The sequence below is a fragment of the Bipolaris oryzae genome (assembly GCF_000523455.1).
Source record: "Bipolaris oryzae ATCC 44560 unplaced genomic scaffold scaffold_35, whole genome shotgun sequence".
Classification (NCBI taxonomy): domain Eukaryota; kingdom Fungi; phylum Ascomycota; class Dothideomycetes; order Pleosporales; family Pleosporaceae; genus Bipolaris; species Bipolaris oryzae.
In genome coordinates this window covers 89,719-106,435 of record NW_006911311.1, presented here as the reverse complement: position 1 = coordinate 106,435, position 16,717 = coordinate 89,719, and the positions used below count along the sequence as shown (strand labels likewise).

The 16,717-nt window shown below is 50.1% G+C and overlaps 6 protein-coding genes across 6 annotated transcripts; 3 read left to right on the top strand and 3 right to left on the bottom strand.

The window, feature by feature from the left end:
* Window positions 1-296: 296 nt before the first annotated feature.
* COCMIDRAFT_90383 (uncharacterized protein) lies at window positions 297-1,013 on the top strand (the record flags this gene model as incomplete). Its single annotated transcript, XM_007687915.1, has 1 exon — window positions 297-1,013. One exon carries the CDS (start codon window positions 297-299, stop codon window positions 1,011-1,013), a length of 717 nt encoding a protein of 238 aa, XP_007686105.1.
* A 441-nt stretch (window positions 1,014-1,454) lies between these two features.
* On the bottom strand, window positions 1,455-3,803 carry COCMIDRAFT_24711 (uncharacterized protein; the record flags this gene model as incomplete). The annotated part of the gene is made up of 5 exons (XM_007687881.1): window positions 1,455-1,468; window positions 1,777-3,266; window positions 3,324-3,377; window positions 3,429-3,587; window positions 3,646-3,803. 5 exons carry the CDS (start codon window positions 3,801-3,803, stop codon window positions 1,455-1,457), a joined length of 1,875 nt encoding a protein of 624 aa, XP_007686071.1.
* Window positions 3,804-4,679: 876 nt separating this feature from the next.
* On the top strand, window positions 4,680-6,136 carry COCMIDRAFT_64712 (uncharacterized protein; the record flags this gene model as incomplete). Its single annotated transcript, XM_007687914.1, has 3 exons — window positions 4,680-4,889; window positions 4,925-5,306; window positions 5,364-6,136. Coding segments are annotated over 3 exons (1,365 nt in total), but the record flags the coding sequence as incomplete, so codon positions are not given.
* Window positions 6,137-7,002: 866 nt separating this feature from the next.
* COCMIDRAFT_24709 (uncharacterized protein) lies at window positions 7,003-8,271 on the bottom strand (the record flags this gene model as incomplete). The annotated part of the gene is made up of 1 exon (XM_007687880.1): window positions 7,003-8,271. One exon carries the CDS (start codon window positions 8,269-8,271, stop codon window positions 7,003-7,005), a length of 1,269 nt encoding a protein of 422 aa, XP_007686070.1.
* Window positions 8,272-9,143: 872 nt separating this feature from the next.
* COCMIDRAFT_24708 (uncharacterized protein) lies at window positions 9,144-10,153 on the bottom strand (the record flags this gene model as incomplete). Its single annotated transcript, XM_007687879.1, has 2 exons — window positions 9,144-9,489; window positions 9,546-10,153. 2 exons carry the CDS (start codon window positions 10,151-10,153, stop codon window positions 9,144-9,146), a joined length of 954 nt encoding a protein of 317 aa, XP_007686069.1.
* Window positions 10,154-16,040: 5,887 nt separating this feature from the next.
* COCMIDRAFT_3640 (uncharacterized protein) lies at window positions 16,041-16,694 on the top strand (the record flags this gene model as incomplete). The annotated part of the gene is made up of 1 exon (XM_007687869.1): window positions 16,041-16,694. One exon carries the CDS (start codon window positions 16,041-16,043, stop codon window positions 16,692-16,694), a length of 654 nt encoding a protein of 217 aa, XP_007686059.1.
* Between the last annotated feature and the right edge of the window lie 23 nt (window positions 16,695-16,717).

Here is a 16,717-nt window from a genome sequence, read left to right as displayed (position 1 = left end):
CGCGCCAGCTGTCCAGCTGTCAGCAGCAACCAACAAAGCGACAATTGCGACGTGTCGACGCCGTTGCATACAAACCACACCTTTTGTCTGCTCCACATAGGAGCCTCGCCGCCGCCGCCTCCGCCGCCTCCGCCAGCCGCTTGTGCTCACATCACGGCGATACCCGGTCCCGCAGAGGCCGAAAACCCAACTCTACGTCGTATCTCGCGCACTCGCCGTAGCCTCTACCCAAGCACACATGCGCAGCTAACCACGTCCCCTCTACCCCGTATTTCCGCATTCTCACGCCCGCAATCATGAACGGCTGGCTTGTCTTCGCCATCATCCTCATCCTCTTGGTCTCCGGCACCTACTTTGGCTGGTACTTTTACGCGCGCTGGAACGCTTCGCGCAATGGCCTTCCCCCGCCCTCAATGAACCCCATGGTGGCCTTTAGCAGCTCCAACGCCGAAGCCTCCAATTACCCGGGCCCTGCTCCCACAGGCATCAAGGGCTGGATCGACACCCAAGTCCGCAAGTTCAAGAACCGCAACAACCGCTACACCACCGGCAGCGGCTACGAAGACACGGGCTATGGCTCCCGCGGCGTCGGCGGCGGCCGCGGCGCAGGCAGCCGCCTCGATCCCGACGAAGCGTGGAGTTCGCGCGTGGGCGACGAGGCATACTACGAAGAACAAGAATTGGGCCTTCACGACCCCCCACATGCCGCCAACCAGTCTGCGAACCCGTTTGCCGGCGAACCCGCCCGTGGCCGCAGTCGCACCCGTGAGTCGTACGACGAGCATCTCGATGCTCACAGTGCTCGTAATCCCTTTGGCGACGACGCGGCGGCGGCGGCTAGTCTGCGCGGCGTCAGCCCCAGACCCGTCATGGACGCTGATACGGGGTATCATGGTGCTGCGACGGCGGGCAAGTCTCGTGCGGATCCACATAAGAAGAGTGGGAGTCCAGATAGTCATCATGATAAGAGTCCTACGGAGAGTCGGAGGAGTGTCTTCAGGGAAGCAATATAAATCTGTGTGAAGATGGACACATGGGGAGTCTGTGATAAATGAAGATGGGAACTTCGGAGATAGTATCATCAATTTTTTTTGGAACAATGTATCTTTTTTTCTTCTGGGCTCTTTGTTGGGATATTAGGGCTGAACAGCTGTCAAATTGGCACAAGGCTATGTTCACTGATGTATATACAATATACGCGTGCTAGCCCAAATTCCGCGGGGAAACAAAGTTTGTACCTCTCACACGTATTGACCCTGTCTTTTTTTTTGATTATTAGGCATTACTCGTCTAAAACATAGCATGTGCGGGGAATTTAGTAGCGTTTTTTTTTGCACGATTCATGGAGGATCGACATTGCGGGAACACACACAGACACACAGACACACACACACTACGTACGTAGTACGGTTATATGACGAAACAAACTCAGGGTCCAGTTATAGTAATGCGCTTTAACTTAGTCTAACTAAACCCCAAAAGCAAAAAAGAACAGAAAAAAAAAGAAAATTGCGAAACGAACAGCTTGACAAGGAACGAAAGCTTGTTATGTACCGCTAAATATCCAATTGACCAAGAGAAAAGACATGAATGATGGAGAGTAAGAAAAAAAAGGAAGAAAGAAAGAAAGAAAGAAAGAAATCTAAATCCGAGTGACAAAAAAGTAAAGAAGGAAAGCAACTCGTCATATCGCGTGACACCTTCATCATCATCATCATCCACCAACATCCCATACCCCCAACCTTCGCACACCCTTCACGCACCACCTTTACTCACCTCCAACCTCCCCACGTCGAAAAATACTCCACGTCATCGCATGCGTCTTGGCCGGATTCGACCCCGTCGGCGGCCGATTCACCCACACGATCTTCTCCCCACGACGATGAATATCCGGCCATTTCATGTGTGTCAGTGACGGGGTCCAGACGGGACGTTTGCCGTCTGCGAAGTCGAGATCGGCGGGTTGGGTGTAGCCGCGGCGGCGGTGGATGTCGCTTGCTTCTTCGTGGGCGATGGCCGGGGTGAACCAGGGGAGGGTGTATTTCCAGGTTGGTTTTTCAGCGAGTGGAAGGTCGGGGGTAGCGATTGGTTGTTGCGGGTCTGTGGCGGCGGCATCATTGTCGTTGTCGTCGCGACGGTGGATGTTGCTGACTTGCGTGTGGGTTATGGCTGGGGTGAACCATACCTGTGGGGGTTTGGTGGAGTAGATTTGTTCGGCTTTGGGGGTCTTCTTTTCTTCCTTTACTTTCTTTTTCTCGTCTTTTTTACGCTGTTTTTCGTACTCGGCGTAGTCGTCGCCTAGGCCGGGTTCGGATGCTCCTGGAGATTGACGGGCGAGGACGTGAGGGGCTTCGTAGGTGGTCCAGTCTTCGGATGGAACAGCAATTGGCCGGTTAGGGTTCAAAGGGGGTAGTGGTTTGGAAGGTGAATGGCCGTGTTCGAAGAATTCTGGTGGGGGCACTGGACTTGGCTCCCGTTTTTGATACGCCTTGTCGAGAGGCTCCACGCTGTTAACTAACCGATTAGGTGTGCGACCATTGGCCATGTGTAATGGATATCCTAGTCTGAAATTGTTGGCTGGACGGGAAACCTCCCTACGCCAGATTACAGAAGCAGGTTTGTGAGTAACCTTGTCAAGGCTCATTGCAATTTGATCCTCTGAGACCTCCGGGTCCTGATCAGAAACACTCGCTACAGTTTCTTTTGAGACGAAGTCTTCATCACCTTCTGCAGTCATAGCCTTGGTTGGCAGGGAGGATACTGCTGGCTCAGTTTCGGAAAGGGCATCTTCGCGGCGGTAAATAACACCAGCCTTGTGGTGACGCTCAGCCCAAAGACCGCTAGTAATCAGGTGTTCTGACAAATCCTTATCAACAGGCTCAATGCTTTGGATACTGTTACGCTTGCTGGCCAAGTGTATCTCATCGTCAGCCGGAAAACCTGGGTTGATTTCTGAGATGGGCCTTGGGTTGATGGTTTGTGGAGGCTCAGTAGGAGCCGGCATAGCGATGGGGAAAGGCCTGATATGCTTGCCGGTATCAGTAAGAACCGGTACAAGATCCGGATGACGGTTGAGGTAGGGAAGAGCATGAAGCTTCGTATCTTCTTCGTTAACCTCGCTATCATCAGCGGGGTCTCTAGCTACTGATTTAACGAGAGTTGCCAGCTCATCCTCTGACCCATCGTCACGTCGCCAGACGCCCGTGGCATATTGGTGAGTAACAGAGGGAGCCATAGTTGGGCCACAATACTGGTCGAACAATTCCCTGTAGCCGATGAGTATGTTCCCAATCAAGTTCATCATAGAGAAAATTAGAACTTACATCGGAAAGCTATCCATTATACAAATTGGGCAGGAAGCATCCTTCTTCTCATCCCTGTGTTTCATTAGGACTGGTCAAGTTGAAGTCAGAATGGTCTGTACTTACCAGGATAAACTGGGGTCGTCACACATAGCTGCATATCTTGCGGCAACAGAAGGCCGTCCGGTAGGTGTAGCTAGAACTCGTGATGAAATGAGACTAGCCAGCACCACGTAGGCGAAGCATTGATGCGGCATCGCTGTAGCTCCCAGTGTACCCAGAATCCTGGAGAGAGATTGACAGGTCGTTAATCGGGCGAGTTGGAGAAATGCAATCCGGAAACCTTGCAGTGAAGGTAGTATTCAGTTTGACCGGTTGATTCTGAGCGTGTTGATCTGATTTATGTCCTGGCTCGAAGGTCGTCGCCCTCTTTATCTTGCGTTCAAAATCTGCCTGGTGGGAAGACTCATGCAACCTAGCATCATTGTACCTCTTGCACATGGATTAAAATTCGCCCGAATCCCTCAGGCCAACCCTCTGGCCATTATGAAGCATGTATCAGCGCGTACTTTGGATTTTTTTGGCCCCTTGAAGTTTGCGCTACAGACTTCCTCCTTCTCAATCTGGCTTCATAGAGAGGCGTAGTGAAGTTGATATGCAGGTCTATGCAAGTGCATGCGAGACGGGCTACGAATAGAAACAACCCTGACCCGAACGCCAGGTTGGGGTAAGCGCCATGTAGAGGTTCCAGACTAGTACTGCGGAAGTGACGTTCCCGACTTCACGGTTGACGGCAGGGTTCCTTGGCGTGGCTTTTGGCCCCTGTCGTATTTGTAGTAGAACATCGATGATTAAGCGACCAATACGATGACCTACTCCGAAAAACGGGGGGCCCGAAACAACAGTAAACTCTTTTAGAAGGGAATCCACTAGATCTTAGGCGCCTCGTCTACAATAGTATCGCACATGCCAATCAGAGTAAGCCAGGATGGGGCCAGGGCAAAATCTCATCGTATCAGATGCCTCGCGATTTGAGCAGAAGCAACGCCCCATTCGTTGTCCTTGAAGATCGAGGCCATCGAGTTAGGCTGTCTTGTCTTTGCGGCAACTCAAGACCTTCTAGTCTGATATCAATTATGCCACATCTGGGGTCGTCAGGCGACTTCTTATCGAATGGCCCAGATGTAAAAACTGCTATCTCGGCAACGTCTATCGGCCGCTGTCAGCCACACTGTTCGAATTCACTTGACCCATATATCTTCCGCAATGTACAGTTGACAGTACGATTGCTATTAGCCACGCGTTCAGTAATATACCTTCGAAAAGACGCTTGTGCGTCTTTACTCTAATATCAAAATGTCGTCGGTCGAAGTTCTGCGTGCAGGTACGACGGCTGCTCCAATCTCATTTGCGCCGTCCCAATACTTCGAAGGGGACGATGGGAAATGGTCCACCTTTGTAGTGCGTGTTGGCACACCCGAGCAGAGCTTTCGCGTCCTGCCATCTACGGTCTCTAGTGAGACATTTCTTCCCATGGCCGGTGCTTGCAAAGATGACGAACACATGAGCGCGGTTAGTTTAATTCCTGTTACGTATGAGAAATCTTGACTAACATCTTCCAGAAAGATTGTGCTTTTTCGCGTGGTGCGGAGCTTTACCAGGGTCGAACCAATAATGGTTTCCAGGCCAATCTGTCCAGCACATGGCATGAGATTGGCATCTACCAGACAATGACCCGTGAAGAGTTGGGTTACAACGCGTCTGGTCTCTACGGTCTAGATACACTGGGGCTGATGATCGCGAATTCCGGAGGACCCACTTTGGAAAATCAAACAATTGGTGCTGTGGTGAACCCACGTTTGTGGGTTGGAAGGTTAGGGATGGATGTCAAGCCTAGCAACTTTTCAGATTTCGCGAATCCGCAACGAAGTTTGATAAAAACCCTGCATGAAGAAGGTTACATACCCAGTCTGAGCTATGGTTACACAGCCGGCGCATACTACAGTGAGTCAACACGTGTACATACGAAGCGGAAACAGAGACAACTTACAAGCACTACAGAACAACCGAACGTATATGGGAGCTTGACTTATGGTGGCTACGACCAGTCACGATTCGTTCCCAACAATGTCACGTTTCCCTTTGATGCCAATGACAGTCGTAAACCTTGTCTGAAGATACAGACAATAATAGGGCAAAACATGTCCGGTGAGACTATCAGTCTTCAGGAAACTGTCGTGCCGTATATGCTGGTCGACTTTGCAGAGCCACACATATGGTTACCAGTGTCGACCTGTGACCAGTTCGCACAGGCTTTCAACTTGACGTACGACAACAGCACAGACCTGTACTTGGTTGACTCCTCAACTCACGCAAATCTCGTGGAGCGGAATCCAACAATTACCTTCGGACTTGGACAGACAGCATCCGACCTCTCAGGCCGGGTCAATATAGTGCTGCCCTATAGTGCGTTTGATCAGCAGGCTTCCTACCCCATTTATGAGAATGCAACCAATTATTTTCCAATAAGAAGAGCGTACAACGAGTCCCAGTACACCTTGGGACGTACCTTCTTCCAAGAAGCGTACATAAGGATTGATTATGATCGAGGGAATTTCTCCATCCACCAAGCGCTGTTCCCAACATCTGGCGACAAACAAGAAGTCGTACCAGTGTTCAGTCCAACCGAAATATCAAATGTCCAAGGTCGAAAACCACTGAGTAAAGGCGGGATCGTAGGAATAGCAATAGGTAGCATACTCTTGTTAGCAATTGCATCGTTTTTGGGACAGTGGGTTTGGCGGAAGAGAAGGAAGGCAAAGGCCCCACAACAGCCTACAATAGAGGATCCAAGCATAGAATGTGAAGGTCAGCCCAGGATCGAGACTGAAGGCGCGGCTGTTTTTGAGAAAGATGGGTTACCCTGTGCAGAGATGGAGGGACACATCTTCCCAGAGTTGTATGCCCCACATCCGTTGACGGAAACCGATATTCCAGTTATTCAGATCACAAAAGCAGATCTCAGTCCGGTTTACGAATTGTGCGAGAGCACCGACAGTAGATCATTGAGCGGCGGAGAGTCAGAAGCTGGGATTTTAGAAGAAAGGGTGGGACCCCCACCGGGCTGGGTATGAAGTAATATGGGGAACACATGGTATGCTATGCCATGAGAGCATACCACTGCTCATTTTACTAATGTGAAATGAGAAATCTACAAAAACCACATAGTTGTATGTATGTGAAGGTCTTGTGATGCTTTTCGAAGCTATTCCCGGCTCCTTACTGTGCGTGCTGCCTCTCCTGACAACGATGCCTGACTTCACAGGTGATTCTTAGTCTCAGGGGATGTGTGACGTCATCTAAAAAGCGGAAGTAAATGTTGAAAGTGACTGCGAGATCCCAGAAAGTCTGGATCGTCGAGCAGGGAAAGAGTGATGATGTATGGTTCTTGGAGAAGGAAGATCGTTATTCGGAATGACCTGAAATGCCGCTGCCTAGTTTCAATATGGAAGGGCAGTGAGTTCCTCAAGTGACAGCGCTGGGTTTCGATATACAACGGCGCGGCGAAGATTGAAACATTGCGCAACTGTGGCCGGCCGGATATGGCAGGAAGACGTGTGGATTTCAGACTGGTCATTATGCGGACTGCATTGCGAGATTCTATTTGTATTGCGGGGAAAGGAAGCGGTATTGGACTTACTTAGGGTAGCTCCAGCGTCCCGCCTCGTATGTGGTACCATCCACGAATATCATCGATACCTTGCAATGAGATGAGCAATATGTTACCAAAGACGTCGAGATCGTCTGGCTGGGCTTCCTTCAATAGATTTGTAAAGTCCAACCCCTTGACAACAAAGTGATTCTTTGCATTCCAACTCATGGCGAAATCGAAGGCGTTGGTAGCTCTCCACAAGTGCGCGGATAGTGTGATGTGAGACTGGAGTGCGACATCTTGGCTGCAAGTTTTGATTTGACCCGTAAGGACCGTGTACATCACTGTGAATTGATATGCCGCCAGAACTGTACGTCGAGCTGATTCTCGGAAGACGAATGATCTCCATGCTGAATGAGCAGCTGTGGAAGGATACAATGGAAGAGCACCCACGTGCTCATTCTCCTCAGTAGCAATCGGCAATAGCATTGCTCCCATGTCATCCAATTGAGATGATAAGGCATCGGCCTGTGTACGGAAGTGAATGTCGCCTCCGAATACAAGCATGAGTTGGTACAACATGATTGCTTGGGTTCGAGCGAGGATCTCAATCGGCGTTTCGGGTACAGTCTCCTTGATCAGTTCTTCCACACGACTCCGGATATGGTATGTGACACGCTCAGCGTTGATCTCGTTTTTGGTGATGTAGAGTGCACATGTAGCGTGTGCGTCTTGCATGCAACGGGGCATATTCTTATCGTAAAGCGTTGGATGCATCCATGGCGTGCAGTTTTGCTCTACCATTATTTTTGGTACCAGCTGCATGTGCTCGAGAAAATAGCCCATCCTCGCCCTTGCGTAAGGAGAGAGATTTATGGACAGGCAATAATTCCTCGCCTGCGTCAGAGCTTTCTGGATGGCTATCTTGTTCTCGAGGTGTGGCGAGTTTTGCAGTGCAGCTGGGAAGGGGGTAATACAGGTCGTATTAGCCGGGAAATCGAAATCCAGGGTGTCCGTGTTGGAGGTTGTGACTATGGCAGACTCGTCGAAATTGAAATCGAGATTGATATTTTCTAGGTCCGTAAGATCCAAAGGCAGATTGAGTTGATTGATCGTAGGATCGATATCAGTTGTGAAGCTGTACGGGACTGTGGCGTTAATGTGAGGCTGCGATGGATAAATGCAGGAAAATCGTTGTCTGATACATCTGGCGCAACTGGGCTGCTCTAAGCCACATTTGCGTTTGGATTTCGCGCATTCTGAGCAAGACCTTTGTCTGCCCTGAGAATTGGTGCCTCGTGTCCGGTCTGCTGGCATGATGTAGCGCCCGGCGTAGGTGATTTAAGATGAGGCTTTTGTAGGCGGCGGTACGTACGAACTACGTAACAGCATTGATGGCCAGTGCCGTCATTACTCAGCATTGGGTGCCTGGTTAATGCCCCTGGATAACTCCAAAATCGGGCTCTACGATGTTAGCATTTGCAATTTCCATCGAATCTCACTTATCTTCATTGAGAACTACATGGATGCCCCACTGCGGATCTCTTATCGTAAGTATCGCAGTCGACCATTCAAAGCAGCGAACATCGTCACTAGGCCCACCTTCGTGGAAACTTCCTCATCAACATAGTTAGGTACTGCTGTCTATTTTTGTGCGTTGCTCAAATTCAGCCTTCATGCCGCGCATTTTATTTGGATTTCTGTGACTAAATTATTGCCGACGTTTGGCTGCGAGTAGGTGATGTCAGCGTTACTCCCTCATAGAGTGGAGCTTGGCTAAATGCCGCATCATCAAGATACGACACATTTTGCTGAATAATAAAATGGCAAATATGTCAAATCTTCATTGTAATTTGGATACTAAATATGAAAGTTGGGTAAACACAATGCACCGGCCCGGTAACAAACTATAGCAAAAGGTCAGAAGTCATAACATCCATCACAAATGGTACACGAATCTATCTTCCTTGAATGTCTTTAATTGAATTACTTCCTACTAAGATACTTTAGGATATGAGAATTGGTCCCTGAGACCTATGCGCTGACATTGACAAGGTCTCTTGTTTTCTCTAACTCGGTATCCTGGCCCCGCTGTCATGTACTTGTAGGGTCCTACCATACAAGCAACACTGTCGTTCTTCCGCTCAAGATTTGACCGTCATCCAGCAATGCCTGGACGCCAGAACGAGCTAATCACTTTCCGATCTCCTGCGTGACTGCAGCCAACTCTTGATGCGGTAAGTGACGTATGCAGCTACCAGCATGGATCCGATCATGAAATTCTCGGCAGCATCCTTCACTTGCTTCGAGAAGTCTTTTAGCGGCGCTCGCGGCATGAGAATCAAGCGGCGATCTTTATGACTGTTCCACCGCTTCCAAGCAGACTCTAAAGCTGCAGTAGCCACAGAAGCCAGAGCCCAAACGCCCCCAAAAATGATGGGAGCACCGTAGCCGCCCATCATTGCGCTTGTACAGGTAGCGAACAGAGAGTGCGCCACAACATTGCCGATACCTGCTTGAATGATAGCCGCAGTGCTGCCTAAGACAAGTCAGAATTCTATGATCGGTCTTTTGATAAGGCGATTGAATACTTGCCAGCGGCGATCCCGGTAGGTCCAAATCCGATAGCGAGAAGAGTGATTGCTGTAATCATGGTAGCAACAATGGGTGCGACTATGAGAGCCGTCTCCCATGGGTGCGCCTTCATCCATTTTCCGACTTCTTTTGCGGTGTCCAATAAGCCTTTCTCCTTGATAGTCTGAATGGTATTGCTGATGAAGTCTTTGACATGTGACACAGCCATCTCGACTTTGATCACGACAGAGTCGAACACTCCTCGGCAGAGAATTTTGAACCTTTTTGCAATGCTGCCATTGCCTCTGGGCGTAGGGTTATTGTGCCCGTCGTCGTTCGGCTCTGACGCGTTTGTGACGTCAGGAAAGCCAGCGTCCGAGTCGTTCTCTGATCTTCCAGCGTCGCTGTGCTTGTCGGTATCATTTTCAGAGGGGACTTTTGGATCCATAGACTGTTCAGGGCGACTAGACTGTTCAGGTTCTTTAGGCTGTTCAGGCTGTTCATACTCGTTCTGGGGAGCTTCTGCGTTTTCTGAAGGAGTGTCACTGTCTTGACTTGGTAAATTGGCAGCTCGAAACATGCGGGGTATTTCGGCCCAGGCATTGAAAAATTTCGGAACGTTCATGAAGATGGATACGATCTGTCGTTTCGTGCTGAGTGTGTTGTAAGGGTTGAAGCCACAAGAAGGGGGGTTGTTGCTAGCTAAATTTTACCGCGCCGCACGAGTGCAGGTCTCACCGTGAGAATGGCTTGGCATTCATCGTTCATCGTTTCCCGCAGGTGTATCCTGGAAACACGCTTGGCTGACTTTTCATCGATTTCATTTCCACCTGGATTCAGGTTTTGTATGTGGTGAGTGATCTGCGAGGAAGTAGACCAACGAGGTGAGTTGGCGTCGATGAGGCAATCCAATGTCAGTGAAGGAACTATATCTTTCTGCATGAATTGATTGCAGCACGTATAGAAAAGCAAAAACACAAGATGCGCTAAGTTAGCAATGACGCATGATTCTTTGCTTCTTGTGATGATGTATCCAAGTAGTTGCGAGAGTACAATATGATCCATTTCTTATAGCCCGCTTCGCAGGATGGGAGTGTTCAGTCTGAGCGTAAAACGATTTGCTCACATTCTTTTGAGTTTTGGCGTTATAGCCTGAGAAGCAAGTCCCTGTGTGCGGTGACGCCTACCAATAACGTATTACACTTGCCAGTAGGATGCTCTGCGTATCGGTCATGTTGCTTACGCAGTCTCCACTAGCAAAAGTTTGGATGACCACGCGTAGCGTTTCGCATTCGGATGGTTCGGAACCAAAGCTTGCTCAATTGGTTGAACCATGAATTGATACCCAAAGCCACGTTGGGGAACATAGGGCCCCATCAAATAATATTCCAAAACCCTCGTGTATCTTCTAAACTGGGCTCCCAGAGTAAAAGAGACATCGAAAAATTCTACTATAGACCTACAAGATACGATGCATTGGAATCTGAACCAAACCCTCGAGCAGTAGTTGAGATGGCACGCAGCCATTACACGATCTCTGACCCAACAATCACTAGGAGCAGCAGGCATTGGTTGTGAGACATTCGATGTCTCAATCGAAAGCAGGCTCAGGGTTTGTTCGCACAGCACATCCGTCATGGAAAGACATACTATAACCGGTCTCAACTGTTTCAACCCGGCAGGCTTGGGCTGAATACCATCTGTCTGGGGTGACGTCTCACCGGCATAGAGCGATCAGCCAGACGATTAGGTTGCAGCTCAGCTTTGCCAGTTGGATTGATTAACCAATCACGAGACAAGTAAAATGACCATACGCGTGAGTAGTTGACAACCAGTACTATGTAATGAGTTTCTGACATCCTTTATCTGGGTAGTGATTGCTACACTGTAAGCTAAGAGGAAAACACGATTCGCAACCTTCACACGCTGGTGACATCCAATTTGCTATCCCCAGCATTGCGGCATTCATGCAGAGTACTGAAAGAGAAAAGAGCGCAATTTAGATATTGGCAATGGACAAAAATCGTGAGAATGGATTAGTTGTTTCTCACGAATGGGATGTTGACACGAGCACTGGTAGGTCCCAGGGCTCAATCAGAATAGAGAAGAACAGCGATTCTGGTTCTCAGCATGACTTTGCGGCGCGACTCCGGGATGTAAATCCTTCCAAGTGCGATTGGTGTACATGTATAGAAGCATGGACTTGGCCGCCCGCCTGCAGGTGGTGGAGTGAGACCAGGCTGCACGCGCCAGCTTGTTTTCACTCGCTGAAGGGTGTTTGCGTGAAAAGACAAGGCAGCAGAATGACGAGTGGGGTGCGATTTCTTTGTTGGAGTGGAAAACATGCTGCCTGGTGTGAGGGAGAGTGGTGTTGTACCAGTGACGATGGGGTTGCGGGGCAAGTGACGGCGTGTCTGATTATCGATTAGCGTCAGTGGCGTACTAGTAAGTAGCCGTGCGTCGGTTCGCCGCTGCCCCCGCTTTCGTTTGCTAACCCGCATCCAACGCGTTGTTGTCTCAGCCTTGTGTCTCTTCGCCTACACACTTAAGAAGATAATATCACCTCTCGCTTTTTTTTGGACACACACTTCGTATTGATAGCAACGACTAAATTGACCACTTTTTGGTGTTGGTGGGATTCGTCTCGTCTACACCGGTTTTCCCAGTTCGAAAGCCTCACTCAGCCATTCAACCATGTCTTACGCACCCCGAGGCGGAGGCGATAGAGGCCGCGGCGGCGGCTTTCGTAGCGATCGCGGCGATCGTGGCGGAGGTCGCGGCGGTGGAAGAGGAGGAGGTGACTTTAGAGGTAGGGGCCGAGGAGATGGAAGAGGAGATTTTGGAGGTCGTGGCCGGGGCGACATGAGAGGTGATTTTGGCGGTCGGGGTCGAGGTGAAGGACGAGGTGGTTTTCGGGGTGGGAGAGGCGGTGGCATGCAGGAAAACCTAGCCTTCCAGTAAGACGACCTGTCATACTACCCACGCCCGTATTGCATTAATCTGGCCTATAGGAACCCTCGACCCGTGGACCAAAGGGTCTTGAATACCGAAAACACTTTGCATCCCCCCGCGAAGAAGACCCTTGATCTTGCGAGTCTTAAGCTTTCCGAAGACTATCCAACCCGCCCAGGTTATGGCACCCAAGGCGTCGAGGTCGAGCTTACTGCCAACTATGTCGAGTTTCTCACGCCGTCCAACATGGTATTGTATCGTTATGCCATTGACATTACTCCCGAGGTTACGGGCAGGAAGCGCCACCGCGTTGTGCAGCTCTTGCTCGATGCCCCCGAAATGGCGCAATACAAAGGTCACGTCGCTACTGACTTCCGTTCAACCATAGTGGCCAAGACCAAGTTCACCAATGATAGGGACATTGTTGAGATTCTGTATCGTTCCGAGGGCGAAGACGACCCTGCAACGGAAGCCAAAGTGTACAAAGTCTTCCTTCAATTCACAAACACCTTGAACGTCGGCGATCTGGTGAATTGGATGAACTCGACCAATCTTTCTCAGCGTTTGGAACACAAGGGTGAACTGACTCAGGCACTCAACATCTTCTTGAACCATTACGCCAAGTCGGCTAACAACCTCGCCACCATCGGGTCATCCAAGAGCTTTTCTCTTCACCAAAACGCTTCCAGGGGCGACCTTGGCGCCGGTCTGGAAGTCATCCGTGGATTCTTTTCAAGCGTACGAATTGCAACCTGTCGCATCTTGGTCAACATCAACGTTAGCCATGGGGCTTTCTATCACAACGATTTTTTGCCACGCCTCATGCAGAGCTACGGTATCCGTAACACGAGCGCTCTCGAGAAGTTTCTTAAATTGGTTCGTGTCCAGACCACACACTTGAAGGAAAAACGCAACAAAGCTGGTGAAGTCATTCCTCGGATCAAGACCATCTACGGACTTGCCAGGAAGGACGATGGACATGGCATGGAACACCGACCGCGGATCAAACAGCACGGTGCTAGTGCTAGGGACGTCGAGTTTTGGCTGGATGGGAAAGACACGCCTGCTGCTAAGGGCAAGGGTAAAGGTAAAGGTAAAGGTCCAGTACAAGGTCCAACAGCCTCTGGATCTGGAAAGTACATCAGCGTATTCGATTTCTTTCGCACAAGTAAGCTGACTACCCTTTACCTCTCTTTGGGAAATTTCGCTAACGCAATACTACCAAAGCGTACAACTATGTTCTTAAACAGCCTGATCTTCCCGTCGTGAATTGCGGTAATCGAGAAAACCCTACATACCTCCCACCAGAAGTCTGTGTTGTCGTTTCCGGCCAATCGTCGAAGGCGAAACTAGATGCGTTGCAAACTCAGGTCATGATACGACATGCGGTCAGGAAGCCATGGGAGAACGCTGAGACCATCTACAAGGAAGGAATATCTACTGTTGGTCTCGATGAAAAGACCAACGTACTTCTGCGCTCCTTCGGTCTTAGCATCACACCAGGGTTGATCAAAGTTCCCGGACGTGTCCTGAAAGGACCAAAGGTGATCTACAAGCACGAGGAGGGAGGTAATGGGACCAAATTTGCCGAGCCGCGAGATGGTAGCTGGAATATGATCAAGATCAAGTTCAATGTCGGTGCTCAGCTATTGAAATGGAAGGCTGTGATGATTGGACTTCCTTCCCGACAGGACCCTTTCAGACAACCTGAAATGAGTGCTCTCATGCAAGAATTTCACCAGGGTCTACGCAGAATTGGTATCGATGCGCAACCGCCGGCCGCTCCTGAAAGACTGCAGCTGAAGCATCCGGACGACCCTGCGCTCAACAATTATCTTAAGGGGGTTGTTGGGAAGGTACAGTTGCTGTTGATCATACTCCCCGAGTCTAATATTCCTTTGTACAAGCGCATAAAGACACTTGCTGACAGGGATTTCGGCCTGCACAACGTTTGTGCTGTTGGCACCAAGCTAGCCAAAGAGAAGGGGCGACCTCAGTACATCGCGAACGTTGCACTCAAATTCAATCTGAAGCTTGGCGGTGTCAACCAGAAAGTAGAGAACAAGAATCTTGGAATCATTGAACAGGACAAGACCATGGTAGTTGGCATCGACGTCACTCATCCCGCCCCGGGTTCGGCTAGCAATGCACCTTCTGTCTCAGCAATGGTCGCTTCAGTTGACAAAAACCTCGGACAATGGCCAGCAACTCTCCGCATCCAAAAAGGAAAACAGGAGAACGTCGATGAACTTGCTGGGATGCTCAAGTCGCGCCTCAATCTCTGGAAGACAAAAGGTCGCCATCAAGCCTTCCCAGAAAACATTCTCGTATATCGTGATGGGGTTTCAGAAGGCCAATACGATATGGTGCTCAATGAAGAGTTGGTTCAGATGCGAAAAGCATGCGAACAGGTGTACCCGGCGACTGATACCAAGAAGGGTCTTCCGCGCTTTACCGTAGTCGTCTGCGGCAAGCGTCATAAGACACGATTCTACCCTACGAATGTGCAACAAGCTGATAGGTACGGCAACACACAACCTGGCACTGTCGTAGACCGCGGTGTGACGGAAGCTCGCAACTGGGACTTTTTCCTTCAAGCACACGCCGCACTCCAAGGCACAGCCCGGCCATGCCACTACTACATCGTGCACGATGAGATCTTCCGCCAGATCTATGCCAAGCAAATCCCTGCGCCGTTCCAAAATATCGCCGACGTTATCGAGGACCTGACACATAATATGTGCTACCTATACGGTCGGGCGACGAAGGCCGTCAGCTTATGCCCTCCAGCATACTACGCTGATCTTGCATGTGACCGTGCACGGTGCTACCTTGCTCATCTGTATGACACTCCCGCGCCGAGCGCAGCACCTTCTATGGCTGGCACATCAGTTACTGGTACTAGCGCCCCGGCAGCGGAACCTGGGTCTGTGGAAATCCACACCAACATTCGCGATTCCATGTTCTACATCTAGATCCTTGACCGCGCTGAAACTTCGTGTAAGAAGCAACAAACATCGTCACGCTGAAATTGACATGATTTGGAAGAAATCGTTCAGCACACAGGGTATGGTATGGTTGGGCGTCCGGGATATAAGTCTTGTTGAATTGAATGTTCGTATAGCAACCGCAACAAGTACCTAACAACGAATACACTCATTATGATTCTCGTAAAAATGACTCGTGCATGACTCAGGTAATTGCACATGGAGAATCGGCGTTCATCAATGCCCTCGCACGTTGTAGGTTCGGAGTTAACGACTCAGATATGCGATTACCAAACCTGGCAACTGTTATCATGGCTTGTGAATTCCGAATCATGTTTCGCTAATCTCAAGGAGCCCTGGAATAGGTGGTAGGTGATGAGCTTCCTTATCCTATCTAGCGCGAATCCTAATATCATTTGTGGCTTCGACGTCTACCTAATCCGATGACTCATGTATGGTCATCGTAGTACTCCGAAAATATAAGGGATGTACATCGGACTTTTTTGATGCCCAACAAAAGCACTCAGCATCCATCGCCGTACGAAAACATTACCCAGTTACGCGAAAACCAATATGTCAGACCCAAATTTCCACATCACTACACCACGACTCTACCTCTCCTACGCCGACCCCTCAAATGAAGCTCACATCGATTTCTCCCTGGAACTCATCAACGGCGCACCCGCACTCCGTTCTCAAGGCTCCACAGGCACCAGCGCCGCAGACCGCGACGCCGCCCGCAAACGCATCGCCGACACAATGACCAGCTTGAAAAACAAAGGTTTCGGCCGCTACTTCGTTTGGCTGCGTCCCGAACCCTCCTCCTCCTCTTCTTCCCCCTCCAACACCTCCACCCCATTTTCCTCGCGCGCCCTCGAACCCATCGGCTCCGTAGGCCTGCAGCTCGCCCGCCTCGAGGGCATCAAAGCACCGACGATCCCGGACGTAGGCTTTATCTTCCTGGAAAAGCATCAGGGCAAGGGCTATGCGACGGAGGCTGTACGTGTGCTAATGAAGTACTATGAGGAGGAGAAGGGAATAAGTGTTTTTTCGGGGTTTACGAAGGAGGATAATGAGGGGGCGAGGGGGTTGTTTCGGAGGCTGGGATTTAGGAATCATGGGGTGCGCAGAGTCAGTGGGATTATGTGGAGTGGGGAGGATATTGAGGCGGATACCTGGACGTGGGGGGTAGATGAGGGGGTGGGGTTGGAAGAGTTCGGGATTTGAGGGTGAGGTAGTGTGGATTGTTT